Source organism: Sturnira hondurensis, unplaced genomic scaffold, assembly GCF_014824575.4.
Source record: "Sturnira hondurensis isolate 20B ecotype Veracruz unplaced genomic scaffold, ASM1482457v3 Scaffold0008640, whole genome shotgun sequence".
NCBI lineage: Eukaryota > Metazoa > Chordata > Mammalia > Chiroptera > Phyllostomidae > Sturnira > Sturnira hondurensis.
The window spans coordinates 13,738,036-13,762,456 of NW_028081271.1; the positions used below are offsets into that span (position 1 = coordinate 13,738,036).

At 42.0% G+C, this 24,421-nt stretch overlaps 1 protein-coding gene across 1 annotated transcript; it reads left to right on the top strand.

The window, feature by feature from the left end:
- Window positions 1-211: 211 nt before the first annotated feature.
- On the top strand, window positions 212-23,404 carry DCTN6 (dynactin subunit 6). The gene is made up of 7 exons (XM_037055299.1): window positions 212-316; window positions 8,673-8,737; window positions 16,045-16,150; window positions 17,832-17,920; window positions 19,115-19,162; window positions 20,711-20,853; window positions 22,430-23,404. Exons 1-7 carry the CDS (start codon window positions 294-296, stop codon window positions 22,526-22,528), a joined length of 573 nt encoding a protein of 190 aa, XP_036911194.1. The 5' UTR covers window positions 212-293; the 3' UTR covers window positions 22,529-23,404.
- Window positions 23,405-24,421: the final 1,017 nt, after the last annotated feature.

The following is a 24,421-nucleotide window of genomic DNA, read 5'->3' on the forward strand; positions in this document are numbered from 1 at the left end:
AGGGCTAAACGACTGTTTTACATCTGGGTCTACCGCTCCCGGAGCTGCGTTAAAAGCAGCAGATGAACACACACCTACCTCCGCCCCGCACAATTGGGCTCACCCAGGCGGAGGCGGAGCCAGAGCCCAGTGCCCAGAGCCCTAGCCGGCCAGGCCGGGACGGCAGGCCCCCTACCCCACCCTTGCTCCGCCCCCTTCCAATCCTGCCAGGCTATGCAATCGCTGGTAGAGATCATCGCTTTACCCAGCCGCTCGAGTCGATCTCCGTTCCAATTGCAGACCCGAGCCAAACCATGGCGGAGAAGACTCAAAAGAGGTGGGTGTGCTGTTTGAGAAAAGCCTGTTCTCAGCCCTCTGCAAAGGTGGAACCCGTTCGTGGTCGCCATTGGTGGGGACTGAGATGGTGTCTTATCCCTGGACCTCGGCCAGGATGGCTCCTAAAGCCCAGGCCTGGCTTCCGCTGAGGGAAGAGGCTACCGAATGGGATCTGGAGGCCTAGAAAGGATCGCGGAAACGTTGCTTGGAAAAGTTTTTGTTCTTTCATCTCGGGCCCTCCTTGCCGTCCCTCCGCGACGCGCCTGCACTGACGGGGGTCTGGGTGCGGGGGTTGGGGCGAGGGCTGCGAAGGGAGATTGGCGTCGCTGGCTCCATTGCACTGTCCCTGGTACAGCTGTTCTCCGACGGCTAGTGACTGCATTCATTCTCCGATATGTATTTCCAGGCACCCACATTGGTGCTGGCCGCAGCCCCATCCCTCCTTCCTACCTGTCGCGGGCGGTGTGTGTTTGTGTAAACTGATTCGCTGTCGTCTGTCAAAAAGGGGACCGCGCCTGGGCTAAAACTGAGAATTCATTCTGCTGGGCGCGGACAAGCTACGCTGTAAACCTGTGAGGACAGAACTGTGGCTTCTTCTCCAGCAGTCCCCATTGCTAGGAACTGTTGGTGGTGGAAAGAAACAGCTAGGATGAGAGAAATGCTTAAGTCAGACTTTTCAAAAACAGCAGTATTAAACACCCTTGCTGACTCTCTGAAAAAGAAAACTGACATACGTTGTTTCTGGTGCCATAAATTAAATTTTAGGTTGTTCTTCTACTTAGGCGGGTTAACTAATATTTTTTCATAAGCTACAGAGGAACAGATCTACTATGAATATTATGTGCATTATACAGTATGTACGGTGGTGATGAACGTATTTATTGCAGGCTCACTTTAATAGATCTTGACTAACTAAGCCTCCTCCCAGCTGCCTGCTCTCTGCTCTGCCCCACCACTCAGAGGTGCAGTGGGTCTAGGTGATATAATGGTGAATTTAAGTATTTCCTGCTGCACAGAGAAGTATGCTGATTGTGACACAGCCCCTACCCAGGGCCTCTTCCTTCGGCATAACACTGAAGAGAGTGGGACACTTAGGAATCGCTCCCATCCTCACTTGTCCAGGACAAGTTAAAAGTTAGATAATGCTCTTTTCACTAAAAATCATAATGAGAGGGAGGCTGAAGGAATGGAAAGTTGGAATGGGAAATAAGGCCTTAAACAAGAGGCATTTATAAAGTGTAATTTGTTTGTCCAAGGCTTAATCAAATACATATTTTAACATACAAACCTACTCTAAATGAAAGGTATTAGAGAATTACCATTTACAAATGGTGACACACTCACCACATCCTTCACCTCTTACAGGAAAAGTATCCAAAATGACAGGTTGTTTCCAGAAAACTTTCAACATGGCATGGTGGGGCTATATTTATGATAGGTCATTTATTTAAAGATTGAAATTAATGAGGAGTGATACTAATGAAAAACAATACCGTCCTTGGTTAAAGAGGATTGTTGCTGAAGCAATGGCAGAAATGATTGAAAAGAACAGAAAACTGGTCTTAATGGGAAACAGAGGAGTCGAAAATTCATTAAATGATGCTTAAGAGTTACGAGAAAGTATTTTTATAGTTTTTAATCATTTTTCCTTTACAGTCCACATACAATAATATATTAGTTCCAGGTGTGCACCCCAGTGATTAGACATTATATAACTTACTAAGTGATCATCCTGATAAATCCCATACGAATCTGACACCATACACAGTTATTACAATATTATTGACTATATCCTATATGCTGTACTTTACTTTGCCATGACTGTTCTGTAACTAGCAATTTGTACTTCTTTTTTTTTAAAGATTTATTTATTTATCTTTAGAGGGGAAAGGAAGGAGAGAAGGAGAGAAATATCAATGTATGGTTGCCTCTCATGAGTCCCCTGCTGGGAACTGGCCTGCAACACAGGCATGTGCCCTGACTGGGAATCGAACCCCGATCATGTGGTTCGCAGGCCCACGCTCAATCTACTGAGCTACACCAGCCAGGGCCAATTTGTACTTCTTAATCTCTTCACTTTTTCCACTCATCCTCTCAACCCCTCCCCTCCCATCTGGCAACCGTCAAGATGTTCTCTGTCTGTGAGTCTTTCTGTTCTGCTTGTTCATTTATTTTGTTTTTTTAGATTCAGTTGTTGGTAGATACATATACTATCTGTTGCCATTTCATTATTCATATTTTATCTTTTCTTCTTTTTTTTAAAAGATTTTATTTATTTTTAGAGAGATGGGAAGGGAGAGAGAAAGAAAAGGAGAGAAATATCAGTTGGTTGCTTCTCACATGCCCCCAACCAGGTACCTGACCCAAAACCCAGGCATGTAACCTGACTGGGAATTGAACTAGGAACCATCCAGTTTGCAGGACAATACCCAATATGCTGAGCCACATGGGTCAAGGAGGGCTGTTCTTAAAGAAGACCCTTTAACATTCCATGTACTATTGGTTTGGTGATGGTGAACTACTTTAGCATTTTGTTATCTGGGTAGCTTTTTATCTGTCCTTCAATTCTAAATGATAGCTTTGGAGGGAAGAATAATCTTGGTCATAGGTCCTTGCTTTTCTCTCTTTGCATATTTTTGCCACTCCCTTGGGGCCTGAAGAGTTTCTATTGAGAAATCGGCTGACAGTCTTATGGGAGCTCCCTTGTAGGCAACTAACTGCTTTTCTCTTGCTGCTTTTAAGATTCTCTCTTTATCTTTAACCTTTGCAATTTTAGTTACGATGTGTCTTGGTGTTGGCCTCTTTTGGTTCATCTTGTTTGGCACTCTGCACTTCCTAGGTTTGATGTCTGTTTCCTTCACCAAGTGAGGGAAGTTTTGTGTAATTTTTTCAAATAGGTTTTCAACTTCTTTAAAAAATATTTTTTATTTTTAGAAAGATTGGAAGGGAGGGAGAAAGAGAGGGAAAGAAACATTGATGTGTGAAACATTGGTGAGTTGCTCCTCGCATGCCAACTGGGGACCCGGTCTGCAACCCAGGCATGTGCCCTGACTGGGAAGCCAACCTTCGACCTTTGGTTTGCAGAGTGGTGCTCCATACACGGAGCCACGCCAGCCAGGGCAGGTTTTCGATTTCTTGCTCTCTCTCTCTTCTCCTTCCAGCACCCCCTTGATGCAGATGTTGGTATGCTTGGTGTCGTCCCAGAGGCTCCTTACACTAGCTTCATTTATTTTTATTTAGATATTTTTTTATTTTTGCTGTTCTGATTGGGTGTTTTTTGCTGCCTTATACTCCAAATTGCTGATTTGATTCTCAGCTTCATCTACTGTACTACTGATTCCCTGTAAATTATTCTTGATTTCAGTGTATTCTTCATTTCTGACTGGTTCTTTTTTATGGTTTCCGTGTCCTTTTCATGCTGTCGAAGTTCTCTCTTGAGTTCCTTGAGCATCCTTACAACCAGTGTTTTGAATTCTGTATCTGGTGATTTGCTTGCCACCATTTCATGTAGTTCTTTTTCTGGAGACTCTCCTGTTCTTTCATTTGGGATGTGTTTCTTTGCCTTTGCATTTTGGCTACTTCCCTATGTTTGTTTCTATGTATTAGGTAAAGTTGCTATATCTCCCAGACTTGGTTGAGTGGCCTTTTATAGTCAGTGTCCTGTAGGACCCAGCTGCACAGCCTCCCCAGTCACCAGAGCCAGGCGCTCCAGGTGCACCCCTGCCTGGGCTGTATACACACCCCTACTGTAGTGGAGCCTTGATTGCTGTTGGCATCGATGGGAGGGATTGACACCCTGACCAGTAGGCTGTGAGGACCAGTTGTGACTACAGGAGAGGAACTGCTGTGCAGGAGTCAACCCCACAGAGCACGACTTGCTTCAGTGGGGCTTTGGTGCTCACCTAGTCCACCCTTTGAGTGTGTCACTCACAGAGGTGGTTGGGTTATAATCCAGCCCGGTTTGAAGCTGTCCACTGGGGGCTGGGGCCTCCCAGGAGGTGCAGGGTCAGCCTCTGCCTGGGGCCATCTGGAATGAGCTACAGAGCAATCTGCAAATGGCTGCTACTTGTGCTGGCCTTGGAGGTGCCCAGAATAGGCCAAGCTGTGAACCAAGGCTGATTGCCTCTAGTGCCAGGCCTGGGGCCACTTAGCAAGGGGTACAGGGTATACAGAGGCTAGATGCTGCTTATTTGAGAGATCACAAGAAAGTCTGAAGCATGAGGCAAGTGAGGCCATTCATACAGAAAACCCACTGGAAACAGCTTGGGTGGAGCCGCAAATTGGGTAGGACAAGGGTCTCAGGGAATCACCGGGGCAGGGTGAGCAGTGTGAGACTCAGATATGGCACCCACCTGCCAGCTCTGCAGGTGGTGGGGAGGTCTCAGAAAAGGAACAGTGGCCTCTGCCAGCACTTCTGCCTGACAGAAAGCAGCCCCTCCTGCTCTCACCCTGATGCCAGACAGTTCATTTCCTCCCTGTGGGTACCTGTTTCCTTTCATGCTGCTGCCCCAGCGTTGGAGCTCAGAAGCAGTGAGTCCTAGTGAGCCTCCTAGGTGCAGGTCCTTTGAGAGAAACTGCCTGGGACGCCAGAAGGTCTCTCTCACTCAGCCATGATCTTTGCTGGTTTTTAGAGCCAGAAGTTATGGGGACTTTCTTTCCTGACTCTGGAACCCTGGCTGGGGAGCCGTGGTGTGGGGCTGGGACCCCACGCTCCCCATGGAGAACCTCTGCAGCCAGGATGTTCCTCGTGATTTTAAACTGCCACAGGTGGGTGCTGGACCAGCCCATTCATTGGTTTTGCCCCACCCACCTGTCACAAAGTGGCTTCTTTTTTAAATCCTTAGTTGTAGGCATCCATTCAAGCTAGATTCCAGGCAGTTCTGAACAACGGCTGATCTGTAGTTTAATTGTAATTTTGATGTGGTTGTGGGAGGAAGCGAGTACCACACTTACTGACACTGCCATATTGACCAGAAGCCCAGGAAAGTATTTTTAGATAAAATAATATTGAAAGGGGAAGATGTTTGTCGGGATAAAGATTTGAGGGGGACATTTTAAGGAAAGGAGTATGAAAGTTCACCTTGAGTATAGAAGTATATCCAGGACCTCTTCAACACCCAGTCCTAAGAAAGTGTTATCGGCCTGGCCAGTGTGGCTCAGCTGGTTGGGCGTCTCCACATGAACCAGAAGGTTGCGGTTGGATTCCTGGTCAGGGGGGTGCCATCCCCAGTCGGGTGTGTTCAAAAGAAAGAAAGAAAGGAAATGTTATTACACTGGTTGGTGTGGTTCAGTGGATTGAGCTCCAGCCCCCACGCCAAAGGGTGGCCGGTTCAATTCCTGGTCCAGGCACACGCCTGGGTTTCGGGTTCGGTTCCCAGCTGGGGGGCGTGTGAAAGGCAATTGAGCGGTGTATCTCTCACACATTGATGTTTCTCTCCCTCTCTCTAAAAATCAATAAATAAGTCTTCTAACAGAGAAAATGTTATCAATTTTTATGGTTAAGTTACTGACTACGAAATGTAGTTATGTGATTCAAAATGAAAATGATTGGAAAATGGTATTTAATGAAAAAAGTCTTGCATCCACCCTGTGTCTCTGCCGTCCAGCTCCTCTGTCTGATCTCAGTGAATAATAATAGTTTCTTATCTGTTCTTCCTGAGAAAATTTTAAAATATTCAAATAAATACTGATGTTCAACAGGTAAATGCTGGTCAAAAATTAGAAAATTTCAACATGCTAAATAAACACAAATATTTTATTAGAATGGCAAGTGTGTCCTATGTAAGTTCGTGTTAGGTACAATGAAAATTTGCAATCATCAAGCAGGACAAATGCAAAACCTATGACTCTGTTGGGGTGGTGAACACACAATACAATGTACATATGATGTATTAAAGAATTACACACATGAACCCTATGTAATTTGACTAACAATGTCAACCCAGTAATGTCAATAAAAAGTGAAAAAAAAGGAAATGAGAGTTTGCAATGTTTGATTAAAAAGCAGATGGAATATGGAGAGACATGATATGAGGAAGTTCAGATGGAGCACGTTAACTATTGCAATGACCTAGACAGAAGGAATCCAGCCAAAATACCCACAGTGCAGAACCCAGGGGACCACTGTAAGTAACTGAGTAAACATACTGCTGAATTTTTAAAAATATCACTGGAGGCAGCAGGAGGGAAGGATATGAAAGAAGTAAGAGCTGTTCCAGCAATGGCAAAAATCGGGATCTTTTCCAAGTGCCTGCTGTAAGGGGGGTGAAATGTGCGCGCCTGTACACTGGTTTCATTTGGTCGGAACAGTGTGCTTTTATTTTAATCTGAGTGTTCTTAAGGGAGCCTTGGACTGAGCCAGCTACGTCCAGTTTCTCTCACTGCCTGCTCTTCTTTACCTCCAGTTACCTGCCTGGCCTCTGAAGGGATTCCCCTGCGTTAGAAAAAACTTAAAGGGGCTTCCGCCCTCTCACAGAGACTGGTGGGGGAGGGAGGAGGTAGCGAAGATGCAGATAAAATAAAAAGGTACACAATGAAAAAAGAAAAAACTTAAAGACACATTTTATTTTTTTAAAATATGAATCTATTTCACAGTAAAGCATTTGGAGAAACTTGCAATAACAACTTTTCAATCAAAGAAGTGTCAAAAAGACATCTGTGTTACACTATCTGCTGTAAGTTAAAAATAAGCATTTTGATCCATGAACAGTTATAGAACCTAAAAAATCATGGTGATATGAATGATTCATTGCAATCTACATTTCCAATCATTACTGGCTGTAAAACATTTGCTGAAATGAGAAAAGAACTTTTTGAAAAATTTATAAATCAAGGCAGTAACATTTTGGTCAACAAAACTTCTATTGTATCACATACCGGGTTTTTAATAATGTACTTACAATGCCAAATTCATGGCTTAGAAGATAATTTGATAGCTTGGTTGGTCTTAGGAAGTTAGGACAAGGCCATGCCCTCTGGTCTCCTCACTCCTACTGAGTATTGTCCTGCAAGTCCTAGACAGGGCAGCATGGCAAGAAAAAAATACTAAACACACAGATTGGAAAAGAAGAAATAAAACTGTTCCTATTCGCAGACACAGATTTTTTTACATGGAAAATCCCAGATAATCCAAAAAAACCTACTTGTACTGAGTGGCTTTAGCAAGGTCACAGGATGCAAGGCCGATGGACAAAATTACTGTGTTTCTGTACACAAGTAGTGAATGCCTGGAGATCAGAATTTTGAAAAACCCAAATAGAATGGTGAAGTCAAAATATCTAAATTGGCACTGTTATTTCATAGAGTTTGAGAGAAGATTTAACACCTTGAACAATTACCGCTAAGAAAAATTCTTAATGAGAACAAGTTACCTACCAACTGTCAGTTTACTGGGACGGTCGTTTGGTGTAGTTCATGTCAGCACGAGGCCCAGCTAGGGCAGCATTTAGCTGGAATCAGCGGTGCTAAAAGGAAGATCACAGCAGAATATCAGAAAGTATCAATAAATTATTGAGCAATTACTTGTTTTGAACAATTTGCACTATAATTTATATCATTTGATAAGGAGTTTTATATATAGTTAGAAAATACATAGGAACATTGTGCATTGCTCTGATATCTATATTAACATTACTTTGCTGTTTAAATAATTCGAATGTACATTCTTTTCCCCCTATTTACAAAACAAGGGTGACGTGTTATATAAACTGTCCATTTTGAGGCTTTGCTTTTATGACTTCATTTAGTTTAGAGATCATGTCAAACCTTCACATAAAGAATGATTTTTTAAGATTCTATTTATTTATTTTTAGAGAGAAGGGAGGGAGAAAGGGAGAGAGAGAAACATCAATGTGTGGTTGCCTCTTGTGCACCTCCTACTGGGGACCTGGCGTGCAACCCAGGCATGTGCCCTGACTGGGAATTGAACTGGTGACCTTTTGGTTCACAGTCTGGCGCTCAATCCACTGAGCCACCCCAGGCAGGGAGATTCATTTTTTTATGACTGTGTATTGGTTCATAGTATCCTACAATTTATTAACTACTCCCCTGCAAATGGATAGCTGTGTCTTCAGCTTTTTAGTATTTAGAAACAGTACCAGTGTTAAAAGAAAAGGATCTAAAGACTCTTTTTTCTCAAGTGTTGTAATAATAAGGCATCATATATGATTTTAACCTAATGGATAGTGTGCCAGCTGAGAAGTTTATAATATATTAAATCTTACCTTCTTACAACTGACTTTGCACCTCTCCATCCATTTTTTTTTCTTAGCCTTTTTTGCCACAGTGTCTGGATAGCTTCTATAACAATGTTTCGAAGCCTCACCTGTGATAAATGCCACCTTTTCTCCTTCCTACAGTGTGAAGATTGCCCCTGGAGCGGTTGTGTGTGTGGAGAGTGAAATCAGGGGGGATGTAACTATAGGTAAGAAAATGTTTTACTAGTGTTGTTTCCCAACAATTGATGTGATTTCATTTCAGTGCTTTACAGTATTTGAGTATTACATGTGTCTGTTTCACTGATGTCCTAATTATATTGACAAAACGATGTATTTTCCTCCCAGGCATGTTTTATATTTCTAAAAGAATGTAATGTGATGAAGTCTCTGTTTAAACTTCTATTGGATGAACATAATAAGTCATTCATTTATTTGAGGGACATCTATTGTGTACCTACTATGTGCCAGGCACTGTGCTAAGCACAGGGACACAGCAATGACTACAGCAGAAAAACGTACTGCCTTTGTCGAGCTTACATTCTCCTGGGTAATTGTTAAGAGTGCGAATCATGAAGTGTGACAGATTGGGTTAGGATCCTTGCACCTTACTTGCTGGGTTGCCGTATTTCTTGAACTAACCTTAGTTTCCCCATCTGTGTAAATGTGGGTCTTAGGAACAGGTTCACCTACATGTAGGGGTGGCTTACCCCTGCAAAGGTTTGTTCTCTTACATGGAAAGCCTAGAGATTGGCAATTCAGGGCTGGTCGGTTGACTGTCCAGCAGTTCCAGCCTTGCAGGCTAAAGCAGTTAAGTGTAACAATGATTAAGACAGTGTCGTGTCTTTCAGCTGGGTCGGCTCCCTTTAAATAGTCATCCTGAAAGTTCCACATAGCCCTTATTTGTTGTCTAATGCCTTGGACTTACTTAGTCTTACGGTCACATGTCACTGCAGGGAAGGCTGGGAAATGTAGTCGTAACTCGTCCCTTTGCTGCCCTTAATAAAATAAGATTCTGTTACAAGGAAAAGGGAAGAATGGCTATTCAGTGGCAACTAGCAGTTACCATCCCATGCAAAATAGGAGTACCTGCTTCCTAAGTTTTTGCAAGATTAAATAAGAATATTTGTGCAAACAGTTGCCTAAAATTTAATGCACAATAAGCACACAATACAAGGTAGCTAATCACACTGTTAAATCTTATTAGTGTAACTTCGCTAGAGGTCAAATCCAACATTTAAAACAAATAAACAACTCAACATCTGGTGACTTACTTATATGAACATGCTTTACGTTCCTCCAGGTTGTTTTACACGTTTCTCTGGGCATGGTTCCCTTTGAGCTTCATTAACGGAAGCCCATCCTCACCAACTGCTGCGTGTTATGCTTCGTTCCCTTGTAGTAACGTCTTTCCTTAATATGAAAAAAATGATACATTTTAGTAAGTCTGAGCATTCAACCAATTTAGGCATCATGTCTGATAAAACCAGTGAAGATTGCGCCAGTATTAAGGAATATCATTAGGAATTTTCCAGGTTGGTTTTATTTTAAATTGGCAGAATTTCAAAGTTTAGGAGGTAACCCTGTTTACTTTCAGTGCTCTGTTAACGCTTCGTTAACTCTGAAACCGCTGGCAGATGTTTTATGAGGAGAAATTATGAGGCCATATGTTTATCTTCTGCATTATTTGTTTTCTGGTATTTTTATCATGATTCAAGGAATAATATCTGATATTACTTCACAAGATGTTCTATAAAAGGAAAGTAACTAAAATAATGTTAATTTTTTTAAAGATTTTATGTATTTATTTTTTGAGAGAAGGAAAGGGAGAGAGAAAGAGAGGGAGAAGAAACATCAATTAGTTGCCTCTCATATGCCCCCTACTGGAGATCTGGCCTATACCCTAGGCATGTGCCCTGACTGGGAATCGAACTGGTGACTCTTTGGTTCACAGGCTGACACTCAATCCACTGAGCCACACCAGCCAGGGCATATTATTATTTTTAAATGATTATTTTATCCTCACTTGAGGTTTCATTTTATTAAGTCTGTTTTAATTAGGCGGCCTTGATTCATGAGCCATGCATTATTTCCTGTGAATTTTATTTCAAATGCGGAAACATCTCAGGAAAGTACCGTTAAGCACAGTCCTCCAGTCCTATGCGTAATAGGGTGAAAAGCTGTCACCTGGCATCAGGACCAGGCTTGGCTGGGACATCGTAGTGTGAAGGCAGAACTCGGCACGGTGGAAAAGCTCTTCGATGGAAGCCCCTTGTCCCACTAAATTCTTTCTCTTCATTCGAGTTTTTAATGTAGACCAAAAGCTTCCCTTTTATTGTGGGAATCTTTTTTAGGAAGGCAGAATAGTAGCTTTGACTTGAGGAATTCATGGACTATGAAGTTCTTACAGGTACTTCAGCCTACGGGTCAAAGTAATTTTAATTTTCGAAAAAGAAAAAGCTTTGTTTTTTTTCAACTATTTATTGACATAGGAAAACAAACTCAAAGTTTGCTTTCTGTGGCAAAGAGAGAGAGGAAAAATGTCCTTTACCAAAGGAAGGGAATGGAAATTTGATGCATGGAATGTCTCTCTGGCCATGTTGAATCAAGCCCAGCCAACCATTTAGAAAAAATATTTCGTCACCCAGTAAGGCAGCTCCAGCTCTAGACACATTTATCCAAACAAGGAGATAAGCCAAATAGGGTTTCACCACATGTGGTTAAGAAAATATACACGCTACCCAGCCAGAAAGAGCCCCAAGAAGGTTCACGAGAGCGCCTTTAAAAAAAAACAAAAACTTTCCATGGTGACAGATTTTTATTTTTAAAGCATTTTACCCTCAAGATCCTTAAATGTGGTTTGAATTCAGACCCATTCTAGGCAAAAGCATGCATGGCATGCGGAAAAGCAGAGAGCGAACCGCGCCCACGCTTCAGCGTGCTGTCGCAGCTCGGGTCTTGAAACAGGGCTCTGGCGCCGGCCTCCAGCACCAAGCCGGGCGGAGACAAGGTTGAATGGGACGCAGACTCACCTGAGTTGGAACCTTCCTTTAAGTTCTCCAGTCCATCAAGTCCCTTGTTCTCAGGTACTGCAGTTACTGATAGCGTATTTAGCATCAGTTTAAGAGCTGGAATGGAAACAGCCCACAAGCCCAGGGTTTGACTAGGGAGTAGGAAACACAGCTTGGGTACTGGACAACCGCAAACCCATGCTGGGGTTTGTGGTCCTTCCCTCCACCTGGTGCGCTGCAGCGGCGCAAGAGCTCGGCTCCTTGGTTTGCCGCGCTGGGACGGACACACAGTCCCGGAGCACGGATGCCATCGTGCAGCCGCACGGAGTGCTCACTAGTGCAAACGTGCGTGGGGGTGGGGAGGTGGGACAGGGCCGTGTTCCATGCAGATTATGGTATACGTGCCAAATTTGGACTTTTTTCCTAACAGGAGAGACAATTTAAGTGTTCTTTCCAATCAGAATAATAAATACATAATTCAGCCAGTAAAATAAAAATTCACCAATCCAAAATGTTAGCAGTCACATTTACTTCAGTACATGAATTCTGGTGTACATGTATTCTAACTTCTCTAGTCTCTGCCCAAAAGAGACCTACAAGAAGTGGGGAGGCAGTATTCAGTTTGTCACCCATGACATTTGCTGGGACGTCGCAACTCCACATTGATAGTTTGACCTTTTACAAAAATTCAGCCCGGAAGCACCAGGACTTGTAGTTTGGCAGTGCTGCCGCAAGGTGGAGATAGTGTCTTAAGCACACATCTTAACTAACTTAATAATGCTCTTCCTCCCAGGGCAAGACCCTCAGATTTAAAACCAATTTTCCAGATATTTACTAACTTTAACTTAATAATGATAAAAACAATAATAATAAGAAAACACCTGCTTAAAATAGCTCAGGTGTTATTTTTAAATATTGTATAAGGCATGAAATGGGATTAGTTTAATTTTTAATTGTATTTATCCATTTGTTTTTTTTTCATATAATTAACATGTATTATTATTATTATCATTCTTGGAAGGAAAAAGAGCAACTTTTAAAGACAAACAGGTCCCAGTGGTACCTTGTCTTGTTGGTCCATTTTCAGGTATTTTCTTGCAAGGCTGCTTGTCAGAAGCCACACCGTGAGGACCAGCAGAATATCTAGTGCCTCTGGCTACGTGTCCGGCAGTAGCCAAGGATGTGCTTTCTGTGGCAGCCATACGGCCTCTTTGTCCTAAGATTTTTAGTGCTAGTGTGGGAGATACCCTTATTGAATTTACTATCTTTTTAAAATTTATTTTTAGAAAGGGGGGAACAGAGGGAGAAAGAGAGGAAGAAATATCAATATGTGGTTGCCTCTCGCATGCCCCCTACTGGGGACCTGGCTCAAAACCCAGGCATGTGCCCTGACTGGGAATTGAACCAGCGACCCTTTGAGTCACAGGCTGGCACTCAATCCACTGAGCCACACCAGCCAGGGCAGATTTTTTATTATCTTAAAGTAAGGGGCAGAAGTTTCTCTGCTGGTTAAAAGGAGGCATTACCATGATGGCTGGAATAAAGGAGTAAAACATACCCTTTTCCTCTGTGACTCAGACCAGGGGTTACTTTGTCTACTATGATAAAGATATTTTTTAGCTCTTAGTGTCAGATAGTGATGAACCTTTTTTTTTTTTAATTTTATTTATTTATCTGTAGAGGGGAAGGGAAGGAGAGAAGGAGAGAAATATCAATGTATGGTTGCCTCTCGTGAGTCCCCTGCTGGGAACTGGCCTGCAACCCAGGCATGTGCCCTGACTGGGAATCGAACTGCGATCGTGTGGTTCAATCCACTGAGCTACACCAGCCAGGGCCTTTTTTTTTTTTTAAGAACTATGAGCCAGACCCCATGATCTCCCTTTCAAACATTATTTTCTATAACTCACACTTCCACCCAAAGCTGTGGTTATACTTCTCATCTTTGTACAGGTGAGAAAACAGCTTTTGTGAGATTAAGCACATAACCTGTAAGTGATCCAGGCCGAGTCTAGACTTTCTAGATAAGGGTGGGTGCTGGTGGGGACTTTCATTACAAAGAATTTTAAGTAGATTGTGTCCCTTTATCGGAGAACATTTTGAAGCACAAATCTATGATTGTGCAAACTGCAGATTTAAATTGGTTCTCACAGCTGGGAGATCTGGAGAAATATCTCATTTCGGCCCTTGCTGGTGTGGCTCAGTAGATTGAGCGCTGGCCTGTGAACAGAAAGGTCACTCACTCTATTCCCAGTCAGGGCACACACCTGGGTTATGGAGCAGGTTCCCAGCTGGGGGCATGTGAGAAGCAACCCATCGATGTTTCTCTCTCTCTCTCTGTGTTGCTTCCTTCCTGTCCCTTTAAAACAAAATCTATTGAAAAAGGAATATCTCATTTCAAAGGAATACAATGTTTGTTTCAGTGCTGGTTAGCACCTCTCCCACCAGAATGAAAACATCTAAATGCCCATTATTAACGAATAGGTGAAATGAATGATGGCATATTAATATGATATGAAATACTGTTCAGCCATTTAAAAATATCTATTTTGCTGTACTTATGAGGGAAAATGACCATGACTTATTAGGTGAAGAAAAACAAACTATAGCATGATAAATACTATTCCTTGGTTTTAAAAAAATGTATGTGGTTTTAATCTGTATTTTTTCCCCTTCAAGTTGAATTTATTTTTTAACTGTGTAATGAGATAAGGCTTATATTAAGTAGTACTTAACTCTGGAATAATATACTTCAGACTTTTAAGAATAGTTACTTACCTCCAGGGAATGGGATTAGTATGGGAGGATCTTTGCAGTTTTTTGCTGTAATTTTTTTGTAATGAGCATGTATTCCTTTTATAAATTGTGTGTACGTTTTAACAAAGAAAAAGACACACATGTTCATAATCACGGTCAAGTTGAGAAGCTTCCCAGGAATTTGAGAGATCCCGTCTTCTACCCCAAAATATCCTGTCCCGAACAGGCGCACTTGCCAGGGAAATATTACTTAGCGGCTGAGGGGTTGAGACCAGAGGTGACAGAAATAATAAAGCCACACTGGGGGCATTGCTTAGCAGATGCTGTGTGTCCTGTTTTAGCTCCGCCTACTCTTTTCTGATCTCCAGCTCTTCACTGTTAGGAAAAAACATAACCTGCGCTGGGGTTCCCTTCCAGTTCTTTGGGTACCAGGAGCACCTCCTTACTTACTTTAATACTCTTGTGAGCAAGCCCCCGAGGCAGTGCCCGTTTTTAGGGTGACAGGCCCAAGTGGCAAACACAGAGTGTACGTCTTTTTGTTTTCCTGTGACAGACAGCACTTCACCTTGCACGTCACAGGCAGATAATGGTTATTGAATAAATTAGCAATTCATACCATTGAATTCGTGGTCCGGGTCGTCTGCCTGGCTCCCTCCCCGCCTTCTATCAACACTGCCACTCTGTGCTGCTCTCGGAGTCCGTTGCTTCCTGTCTGCTGGTTTACCAATAAAAATCGCTTTGGAATTGGGGATGGGTAGAGTGGGCATTGGAGGGAGAGGCTAAAAGGAGGTTGTGTTTTCTCATCAGTGGTTTCGTTATCATCAGCATGTTGGGACTGTGGATGAGTAAGAGCCAGGAGAGGGCATGTGCTGGCATTCCCGAAACTGCTCCGGCCAGGCAGGGCCTCCGCCACGCCCATCGGGAAGTGGGTGTAGTGAGACCCCTTCCCTGACCCCCTCGGTTTGGGATTGGAGTCATTGCCTCGGGGCTCCAGCAATCACATTTGGGACTCTCCACGGTCCCTCTTTAACCTTTAAGAGTGAAAAACCTCATCCTAAACCAGACCACAGAAGCCCTGCCTCCTCCCCAGGGCTGAACTCGTGATGGGGATAGTGACAAGTAACAAAGCTAAGGTTGGTTTCCATGTCCTCTGACTCCCTTTCTTTACTCCCTCTCAACCGTTTAATAAAAACACTAGCCCTGCGGCACTCTGGCCTAAGAAAGCCTTGGGTGGGCCCTGACTGGTGTAGTTCTGTTGGTTGGGCGTCATCGAAAAGTCCCCGGTTTGATTCCCGGTCAGAGCACATGCCTTGGCTGCTCTAAGAAAAAAAAAAAAGGGTTAGGTGGATTACCTTTATGAAGGAAAGGAAGGTAGTTAATTTTTGTTGCAACCATACTGTAGAATACTGAGTCTACAAACATTATCTCAGCTAATCCTTACAGCAGCCCCGCCAGACTGGTGTTGCCACCACCTCCGTTTTGCTGCTGAGATACCAGGGGCCCAAAAATAGAGGGCGAGCCGGGGCTGTCTGGCTCCAAGGCCTGTGCTGGCTCCACTCGCCTTGGTCTGAGGTTTGGCGCTAAGTACCAGTGATAACAGCAGAGGAGATAATGTTTGTAAAGTACCTTGTCTGGTGCCCGGCACACGCTTTAGAAAATGTTCCTCCCAACAGCTTCCCCCGCCCTTTCGTCATGCTCCCGTTCGACGTGTAGGCTCCACTAATAATTCATTTTCACCGTGCTGTTAACAGGACCTAGGACGGTGATCCACCCTAAAGCACGAATCATTGCGGAGGCCGGACCCATCGTGATCGGCGAAGGAAACCTGATAGAAGAGCAGGCGCTGATCATAAACGCGTGAGTAAGGCTCTTCTGGAGACTCCGAACTAGGTTCACCAGGTGGCGTTTTTATTAATTTCAGCCCATTGTAGGGGCCTTTTACGGTTGACGTCTGGGAACCCCACTGTTCTAGAACTGGAGAAGCATTGAGGACCTTTTTCAGCGCCAGTCATTAGCAGAGGAGGAAAGGAAAGACCAGGGGAGTGAAGAGACTTGTCCAGGGCTGGTCGCTGGTTGGTAGGTTGGTGGCTGGCGAGACTCCAGTGCTCAGCCTGATAACCTTCCCCTTACGCGTGGCGCCTCCGCTGTTCCTTACGCAAACCTCCCCTGAGTACTTCCAACATCCCCGTGCGGCGCCGATCGCCCTAAAGAAAGTCTGCTGGTTGGACTTCTCGGCTGAAGGGTTGTTTCTCGTGTTCGGACGCATGAGCGTCACAGGAATCTTCATACGCTTTGTAAGAGTCATGCCCAGAACTATGTTTGAAAAATCTGGGGTCCCACCAGCAGTTTTTAAACTTGAAAGATTAAAAAGTAATAAAATGTTGGAACATGTACATGATCTTAGTGAACTAGACTGTAATACCTGTGAAATTTTCATAAGCATTTGTAAAGCTTTCTAGATAAAATCTTGGCAGGAAATACAAGCTTGTACCTAGTTTATAGCCACAGTGGGTGGAATTTGTACCAAAGACCTTGGGAAAATATTTAACTGATAAAAAGGAGATTTTTTAAATTAAACCTTACTTAGGATTTGGGAGTTTCATACCATAATAAGTAGTTTCTTTTTAAAATATATTTTGGCATCTTTAGCGTAAGTCAATTAAAAACTATATTCTGTAGTAACTCAGCAGTCAGATCACCATCTTAAAATGACCTCCTCCTCTTAGACCAGAAACATTTTATGTTCCAAATACTTCAACTAACTACCTCACAGCATAAAATATTTTATGTAAATATCTGTTTACAAATGATTATTAAGATTGAAAAACTTTTAACTTAGGCATGATTTTAATTCCAATTCAACAATCTAAATACGAGTCATGGCCAGTATCTTTTTTGCCTTGTCCTGGAGAAGGCCATCTGAGCTTTGAGTTTAAAAAAATAAAAGGAATAGCCTGGCAGGGTGGCTCAGCTGGTCAGAGTGCGGGTCCCACACCCCGGGTCCCCCACCCCGGGTCCAGTAGATCCCCATCGCTCACATCCCACCTGAGCTCCATTTTGCACCCCCCCCCCCACGCCCAGCCCCAGTCTGTGGGAAAATCTTCCACAAAACTGGTGCCTGGGGACCCCTGGGTCAGAGCATCATCCCGACACACCAAGGTCTCAGGTTTGGTCCTGGGCAGGACACATATGAGAATCAACATAAATAAGTGGAACAACAAATTGACGTTTCTCTCTGTCTCTCCCTCTTTCTCTCTTTCCTCTCTCTAAAATCAATGAAAAGTAATAATAATTAGTTACTTAATAAAAGGAAGGCTGTTCTCCTACATGTACCTGTGACTTCTCTACATCTCAGTGCTTCCTTTTTAACTCTGAATCAAGTACAAGGGGTAAGTAATTCACTCGGATTAAGAAATTACATAGTTGCATATTTTAAGACTGATATGGATGAAATTGAGAGAATAAAGCCAGATTCTAAAACAGGAAAATTGCTTATTGTATTCCTGACTTTTTGATGATTTGTCTCTTGTTTTTCTAGTCACCCCGATAACATCACCCCTGACACCGAAGATCCAGACCCCAAACCTATGGTCATTGGCACCAATAACGTGTTTGAAGTTGGCTGTTGTATCCTTTACAGTAATTTGGGATAAATCATTCCCTGCTGTCTTTTAGTACCAAGACTCTTCATAGAAATTATCATAATTTATGTATCAAATATACATGAATTATATGTAATTAATTACATATAATTTTACTATATGTAATTAATTACATTTTTAGGGCTAGGCCATCCAGTTCCTTGAGAAGATAGAGTTGCAGTGTATCAGGAAAGTATTCCCCCTCTTCCACAGAATAACCCAGTAGAGGAAGGAAGTACGTACGCCACCTTCCGATGTGCGGCACACATGTACGCACACAAAGACCTTGAGCTCAGCATTTTGAAGGCTCCATCCTGTTCCTATTCTTACAGCTTGTTGCCAGGTAGCAGTGACTAAGTGACGGCAGAAACAGAAGCAGTAATCTTCGCTTCTGTCCTGATTCCAGGACCACAGCTGTGTCCCTTTGATTCCTGTGTCGTTGCAGGTTGACAGTCCATTGTCTGATGCAAGGAAACGGTGGGTGGGGCTGAAAATATTTCATTCTTTGTTTTTTTTCTCCCAGAGTATCACCAGTTCTTTTGCTTGACTTTGTACTCTAAAAAGATAGTCCAGTCTTTTTATGATGTCAGCAAAACATTACTTTGTAATAGAAAATACTTGGAGGAAAAAATCTAAATGTTTAAGAGTAGCAAAATATTTAAATAAAATATAAAATGGACTGTTAGACTAAGCAGTCACTTAAAATTATGTTTTTAACAATTTTAATGGTATATAATATGTACATTTAAAGAAACCAAATAAAGTAAGCTGCAAAACTTTGTATAATTTGATTTTACAGTTTGATCCCCAGTTATGTAAAGAGAAATGTATAATTATGTAAAATGCGTCAAACCATGAACAGTTTTATTATTGAGCTATTGAGTGATAGGTAGTATTAATTTTTTTAAACAATTGTGGAAATAGGTTAGCCTTGGCATATAAGATGCTCATTTCTCTAAAGAACAGAGGAGTCATTTATTTATACTTAGGCATATTTATATTTAAAGATTAAAACTTTACTTTCAGACTTCCCTGGGCAAAGAATTTGGCCACCGAGCATGCACAGCCCTCCCTCGCCTCCCTTGTGTCCTCTGTCCCTGTGCAGGACAAGGTCCCAGGGAATTAGCAGGGAAAAAATGAGAAACTCTGTTTACAGTGTTTACTTAACTCTGGCTTACAGATTCCCAAGCCATGAAAATAGGAGATAATAATGTTATTGAATCAAAAGGTAAGCTGTGTTGGGAGCTTTACTGTGCAAAGCGATGACCTCCTTTCTCTCTGTGGCATCAGAATACAACCTAAGGACAGACATACCTCGCTGTATTGCTCTTTACAGACACTGCATTTTCCTCAACATCAAGGCAGGAACCGCCACCAACAAAAAGATTACCATTTGCTGAAAAAACTCAAATGATGGTTAGCAATGGTAGCACTAAGGTGTTGTTTGTGTTTTTTTAATCCTCTCCCGAGGATTTGTTCACTGATTTCAGAGAGAGAGGAAGGGGTAAAGAGAAAAAGAGAGAGAAACACCAGTCAGCAGCCTCCCGCACGCACCCCAGCCAGGGAGGAATCAACAACCTAGGTGTGCGCCCTGCCCGGAAATGGAATCCGCAGCCTCTTGCTGTGCTGACGTCGCTCCAACCAACTGAGCCCCCCAGCCAGGGCCTAATAAAGTATTTTCTAACTAAGTGCACATCATGTTTTTAGACACAATGCTGGGACACACTTAACAGAGGATAGTATAGTGTAAACATAACCTTTATATGCACTAGGAGACCAAACACTTTGTGCGACTCGTTTTATTGCAAGATTCGCTTTATTGCGGTAGTCTGGAAGCAGCCCTGCCGTATTTTCAAGGTGTGCCTGTCCAGACTCTGGCGAAGTGGTGTACATGGAAGGAAGGTGTGGTTGGAAGAGGACTGAGATAGCTGTGAGATTAATTCCTTGCCTTTAAGGAACCCAGTCCGGTAATGTGTTTAATACATTTAATTTAAAATTCAGCTGTGTAAATTTAAATCAGAACTGAACTTTGTGGAAAGTTCAAATGAAAGTTGGCAAAAAGATTTCTACTAAATGCTAATGTCGATGACATTTAGTTGATTAATGTTATCGTAGAATCAAAGAAAAATCAGTTTCTCTAGCTATTTGTTTTCTTTAATTTCAGGTCTACCACCCTAGCCAATCAGAACCAAATTTAAGCTACTTATCACAGATGGGGCCGGGCAGGGTCATGCAAAGTCATCACCACTACTAGGAAGCAGGTCCAAGAGCTCGTCCCAGTAAGGTCCAGCACGAACCTGAACAATGAGACTTTCTAGAATAATGTTTTATTTTTCTGGGTTGTGATTGGCATGAAAGAACATGCTTCTCTTTCAGATAATAAAATTAGACTCTTTGTGAACCTGCTTAATGGTTTTATTTTAATTTGTATTACCAATTATTATTCCCATCCTCGCTGTCATTTTCTATTTATTATATACTTACTATGTGTCAAACCTTTGCTCAGCAGCATACAACACTCACCCATTTATTTCTTACAGTAAACTGTGAAGTAGAGTGGTTTTTCCATGTATTCATAAACTTGCTCAGAGAATTCGCAGTGACTTGACCAAGGCCACACAACCAAAAAGTAGCAGAGCTCTGTGTTGAATACTAGAGCTGAAATGATGTATTTTCTTAAGTTTTTTTCCTAAGCCAGTTTGAATCACCTTAGAAAAAATAGCGTTCTCGTCATTTGATGTCTTAAATTGCAATTCCTCCTATGTTTTCACTGCAGCATACGTGGGCAGGAATGTAATTTTGACAAGTGGCTGCATCATTGGGGCTTGTTGCAACCTAAATACATTTGAGGTCATCCCTGAGAACACAGTGATCTACGGCGTGGACTGTCTCCGTCGGGTGCAGACTGAGCGGCCACAGGTACGGGGCCCTCTCTTTAAAGAGTTTTCTTTGGCTGCTTATTTCCCTAGAATACCACCTGTTTGTTTTAATGGAGCAGCACATCCACTATTTAAAAAGCAAGTAGCTGAAATAAAACATCATAGAAACATCTCTAAAACTAGAATTTATTTGCAGTGGAATTATTCAGTCTTTAAGTTCATATGTAAAAAAATATGTAACATTTGACAATGACAAATTGATTATGAGAGAAGAAAATTCAGAGATATAATCCTGGTCTTATGCATTTTACTGATGCTTTATCACAAAATCTTAGAATGTATTGATTCCTCCGAAAATATCAACCTTCAAGTGTTGGGAGAACCAAATTTACAGTGGACAGCCAGCTGGGACCCATTAATTGTTTACTAACATAATTAGGATGAAAATAAGTACATGTTGTAAATGTGCAAGTGTGTCTGGATAATTTCCTGGCTTATGAAATGATCTTCTAATAACCTAGAGTAACGAAGGGGTTGTATTTGGATTCTCTTGATAGCATAGTAGATGAATAAGAACGGCGTTTGGGACTTTGGACAGAGACATTCTGATTGAAATCTGGAGCCTCATTGGTTGGCTCATGCAAAATGCTTCTTTAGCTCCACTCCTCCAAAAGAAAATATTTTTTCAAGACATTTATCACTTTGCCTCTGATTCCTCGCCATATTTTATCAGAAATTTAAACTCCAGTTCTTTCGGGTTATTCTATTTCTGTAATGTTTGGCTTTTATTATTACTGTTTTATTATTATAAGCAAGTATTCAGTAGACTAAAAAGGAAATAAGAACCAATCCAGCATTTTTTCACTATCTTTCTACAGAACAGCGAAAATGATGAAAGAGGAGAAATGAAGCTAGAGCTGGGAAGGGAGATTAGAATTGAGTAAGAATATCTGAAATGTAATACACAATGGTATGCAATGCTGCTTTCCAGATTTCAGTGATCACAAAAATCATGTAGAAATCCTCATTAAAAAAAAGGATTCCCCACACGTAATGAATCAGAGACTGTCTAGGGCAAGAGCTAAAAAAAATTATATTTTTCACAAGTGCCCTAGGAAGTTTTCCAGCGAGGAAAGCTTGGGCAAAGCCGGTACATGAAGTGCAAAGGTCAGATGAGTGTGCACATGTGTGTTGTGTAGGTCTTGTGGAAAGCAGTGCATTCTGGGTATTTTACTCATGTTGTCTCATGTAATTGAAGCTTTCGTAAAAAATTATATTTTCTTGTTTATGCTATTATAGTTGTCCCAGGTTTTCCCTCTTGGCCCCCCTCCACCCTGCCCCCTCTAATTGGAACATTAACATTTTAGGGGTCAGGGTGAAATCTATAAAAGCAGTGTTGAAAACTGAATCGTTATATATACTTTTACATTGAAAATCTTTTGGCTTTTCTTGTTACCAAACTGAACATGCGTTCCTTGTAAGTTGTTTAAAAATGGGTAAGCAATAATAAGTCAGTGCTAATCACCTGTAACTCCATGACCTAGCGGCAGTCACTTCTACCTGTACTCTCAGCTTTGCTTTCTGTTGGTCAGTTCTTCATTGTGTTCTCACTTCAGCCCCAGACGCTGCAGCTGGACTTCCTGATGAAAATCCTGCCCAACTACCACCACCTGAAGAAGACCACAAAAGGAAGCTCCACTCCAGTTAAGAACTGAGAACCAGCCGTGACGCCCTGACAGCATTTTGTCTGTGACCGCTGGCCTGGGACAGGGCCACCAGGTTTCCTTCTCTCAGCAGGTCCCAGCATGGTACCAGCTGGCTTTGTTTTGTAAACGGAGTTAGAAAGGAGAGTGATGGGTTTTCATCGTGACTGTCCTTTATAATTTATATAAAATATATTATTTTCCCATATCCTTGTTCCTTTCCCAATAATTTACAGATTTAGTTTTCTTTTATATAAAATTTTAATTATGCAAAAGACTACCTGTGACAAGAAAAGGCATATTGTTATGTGTTTATATTCTGCCATGCACTACACTAAATAAACACATTGAGAGCAGGACTTTCGGCGAGCATGTACTTTGATCAGTGTTCCTACTCGCGTTAGCTTCCCCACAATAATTGTCTGGTTCCAGTTGCCAACCGGCTGCATCGATGCTAATGTGTCTGCCTTTTCCTTTGCTGGATTTGCGGCTTTTTAAAATTTCAAGTGAAATGTTATCAGCTATTAATTCATTTTGTTTCAAAGAAAAATGTTTTTTTTTTCTTTTTAGTAAAACGAAAATGGTCCAGGAAAGATATATTCAGCAGACCACAAAACCAAAAGAGAACAGGGTCTGGTGACAGTGCCATGCGACCATTAGGTGAATGGGTGTCCAAAGTTGGGTCTCTAAGGGCAGTGAAACTGAGAGAGATTTTGACATATTCATGAATTTATGAAGTCATTTTGGCATATTACTAATTATTAACTACTGAGCTCATTATAATTCTACTTATCTAATTACAAAAATGGGCAGAATGGTGAGGATTTTATTGTAATTTCAAGTATTTTAAATAATTTGCATACATTTAAACAGAACATAATTTTCAAGTTTTGAATTACTAGATATTGACTAATACTATTAAATACCAAGATATTTTTCTCTTGAAATGTAACTTTTAACTTGTGGATAATAAAAACTATTTTTGAATTTCTGAAACTGACAGGTACTAATTAGCCTAATTGTTCCAAATTTGAATGAGTTGCTTTTGATAAGAATACCTGTGATTCGAGTTAGAAAGCTGTACTACTGTACACAGTGTCTGAAAAAGGAGAACATCCCAGAAGTGCCTGTTTTTGATAACTGGTATTTATTCATTTTTCAGTGCCTGGTGATCAACTCAGGGTTTGGTTGATCATGAAGTATAGCTTAGAGCAGGGGTGTCAAACTCGTTTTCACTGGGGGCCACATCAGCCTCGTGGTTGCCTTCAAAGGGCCAAAATAATTTCAGGACTATATAAATATAACTACTTCTTAACTGTTAAGGAGTTGAAATTACACTCGGCCCTTTGAAGGCAACTGCGAGGCTGATGTGGCCCCCAGTGAAAATGACTTTGACACCCCTATCTTAGATAAAAGATCACAAGTTACAAAGCTGCCTTTGAAATGCTATGCTGGTTCTGAAACATTACCTCCAGACAAGCTCCGATGAGCTAATAAAGGTGACTGGTCCACACCTTCCAGGGAGTGTGCGAGGGTGCCTATGAGGTCGGTAGCTCCCAAGGACTGGGTTAAAAGCTACCCCCAGAGAATCAAACTAATTAAATCAACATGTGGTGAGAAGAGCCTTCTTGTTTCCCAAGGACACTGTGGTTTTTAAGTCATATTATCGATAATTCATTTAAGGAAAAGTAATGTAAACAGAATTAGTCAATTTACCAAGCAAATGGTAAATTGGTATTTTTGGTTCCGGGAGGAACCAAAATATGCCAATGTCCATGCAGTGTTACCACCGAGCAGGGGTCACACTCTGTGCACAACGAAAGCACAGAGAGGTGCACACTTCAGCGACCTCAGTTTACCAAGACTTGCTGTGGTTTGGGAACGTGGCTTGAGGCTGGTCACTTC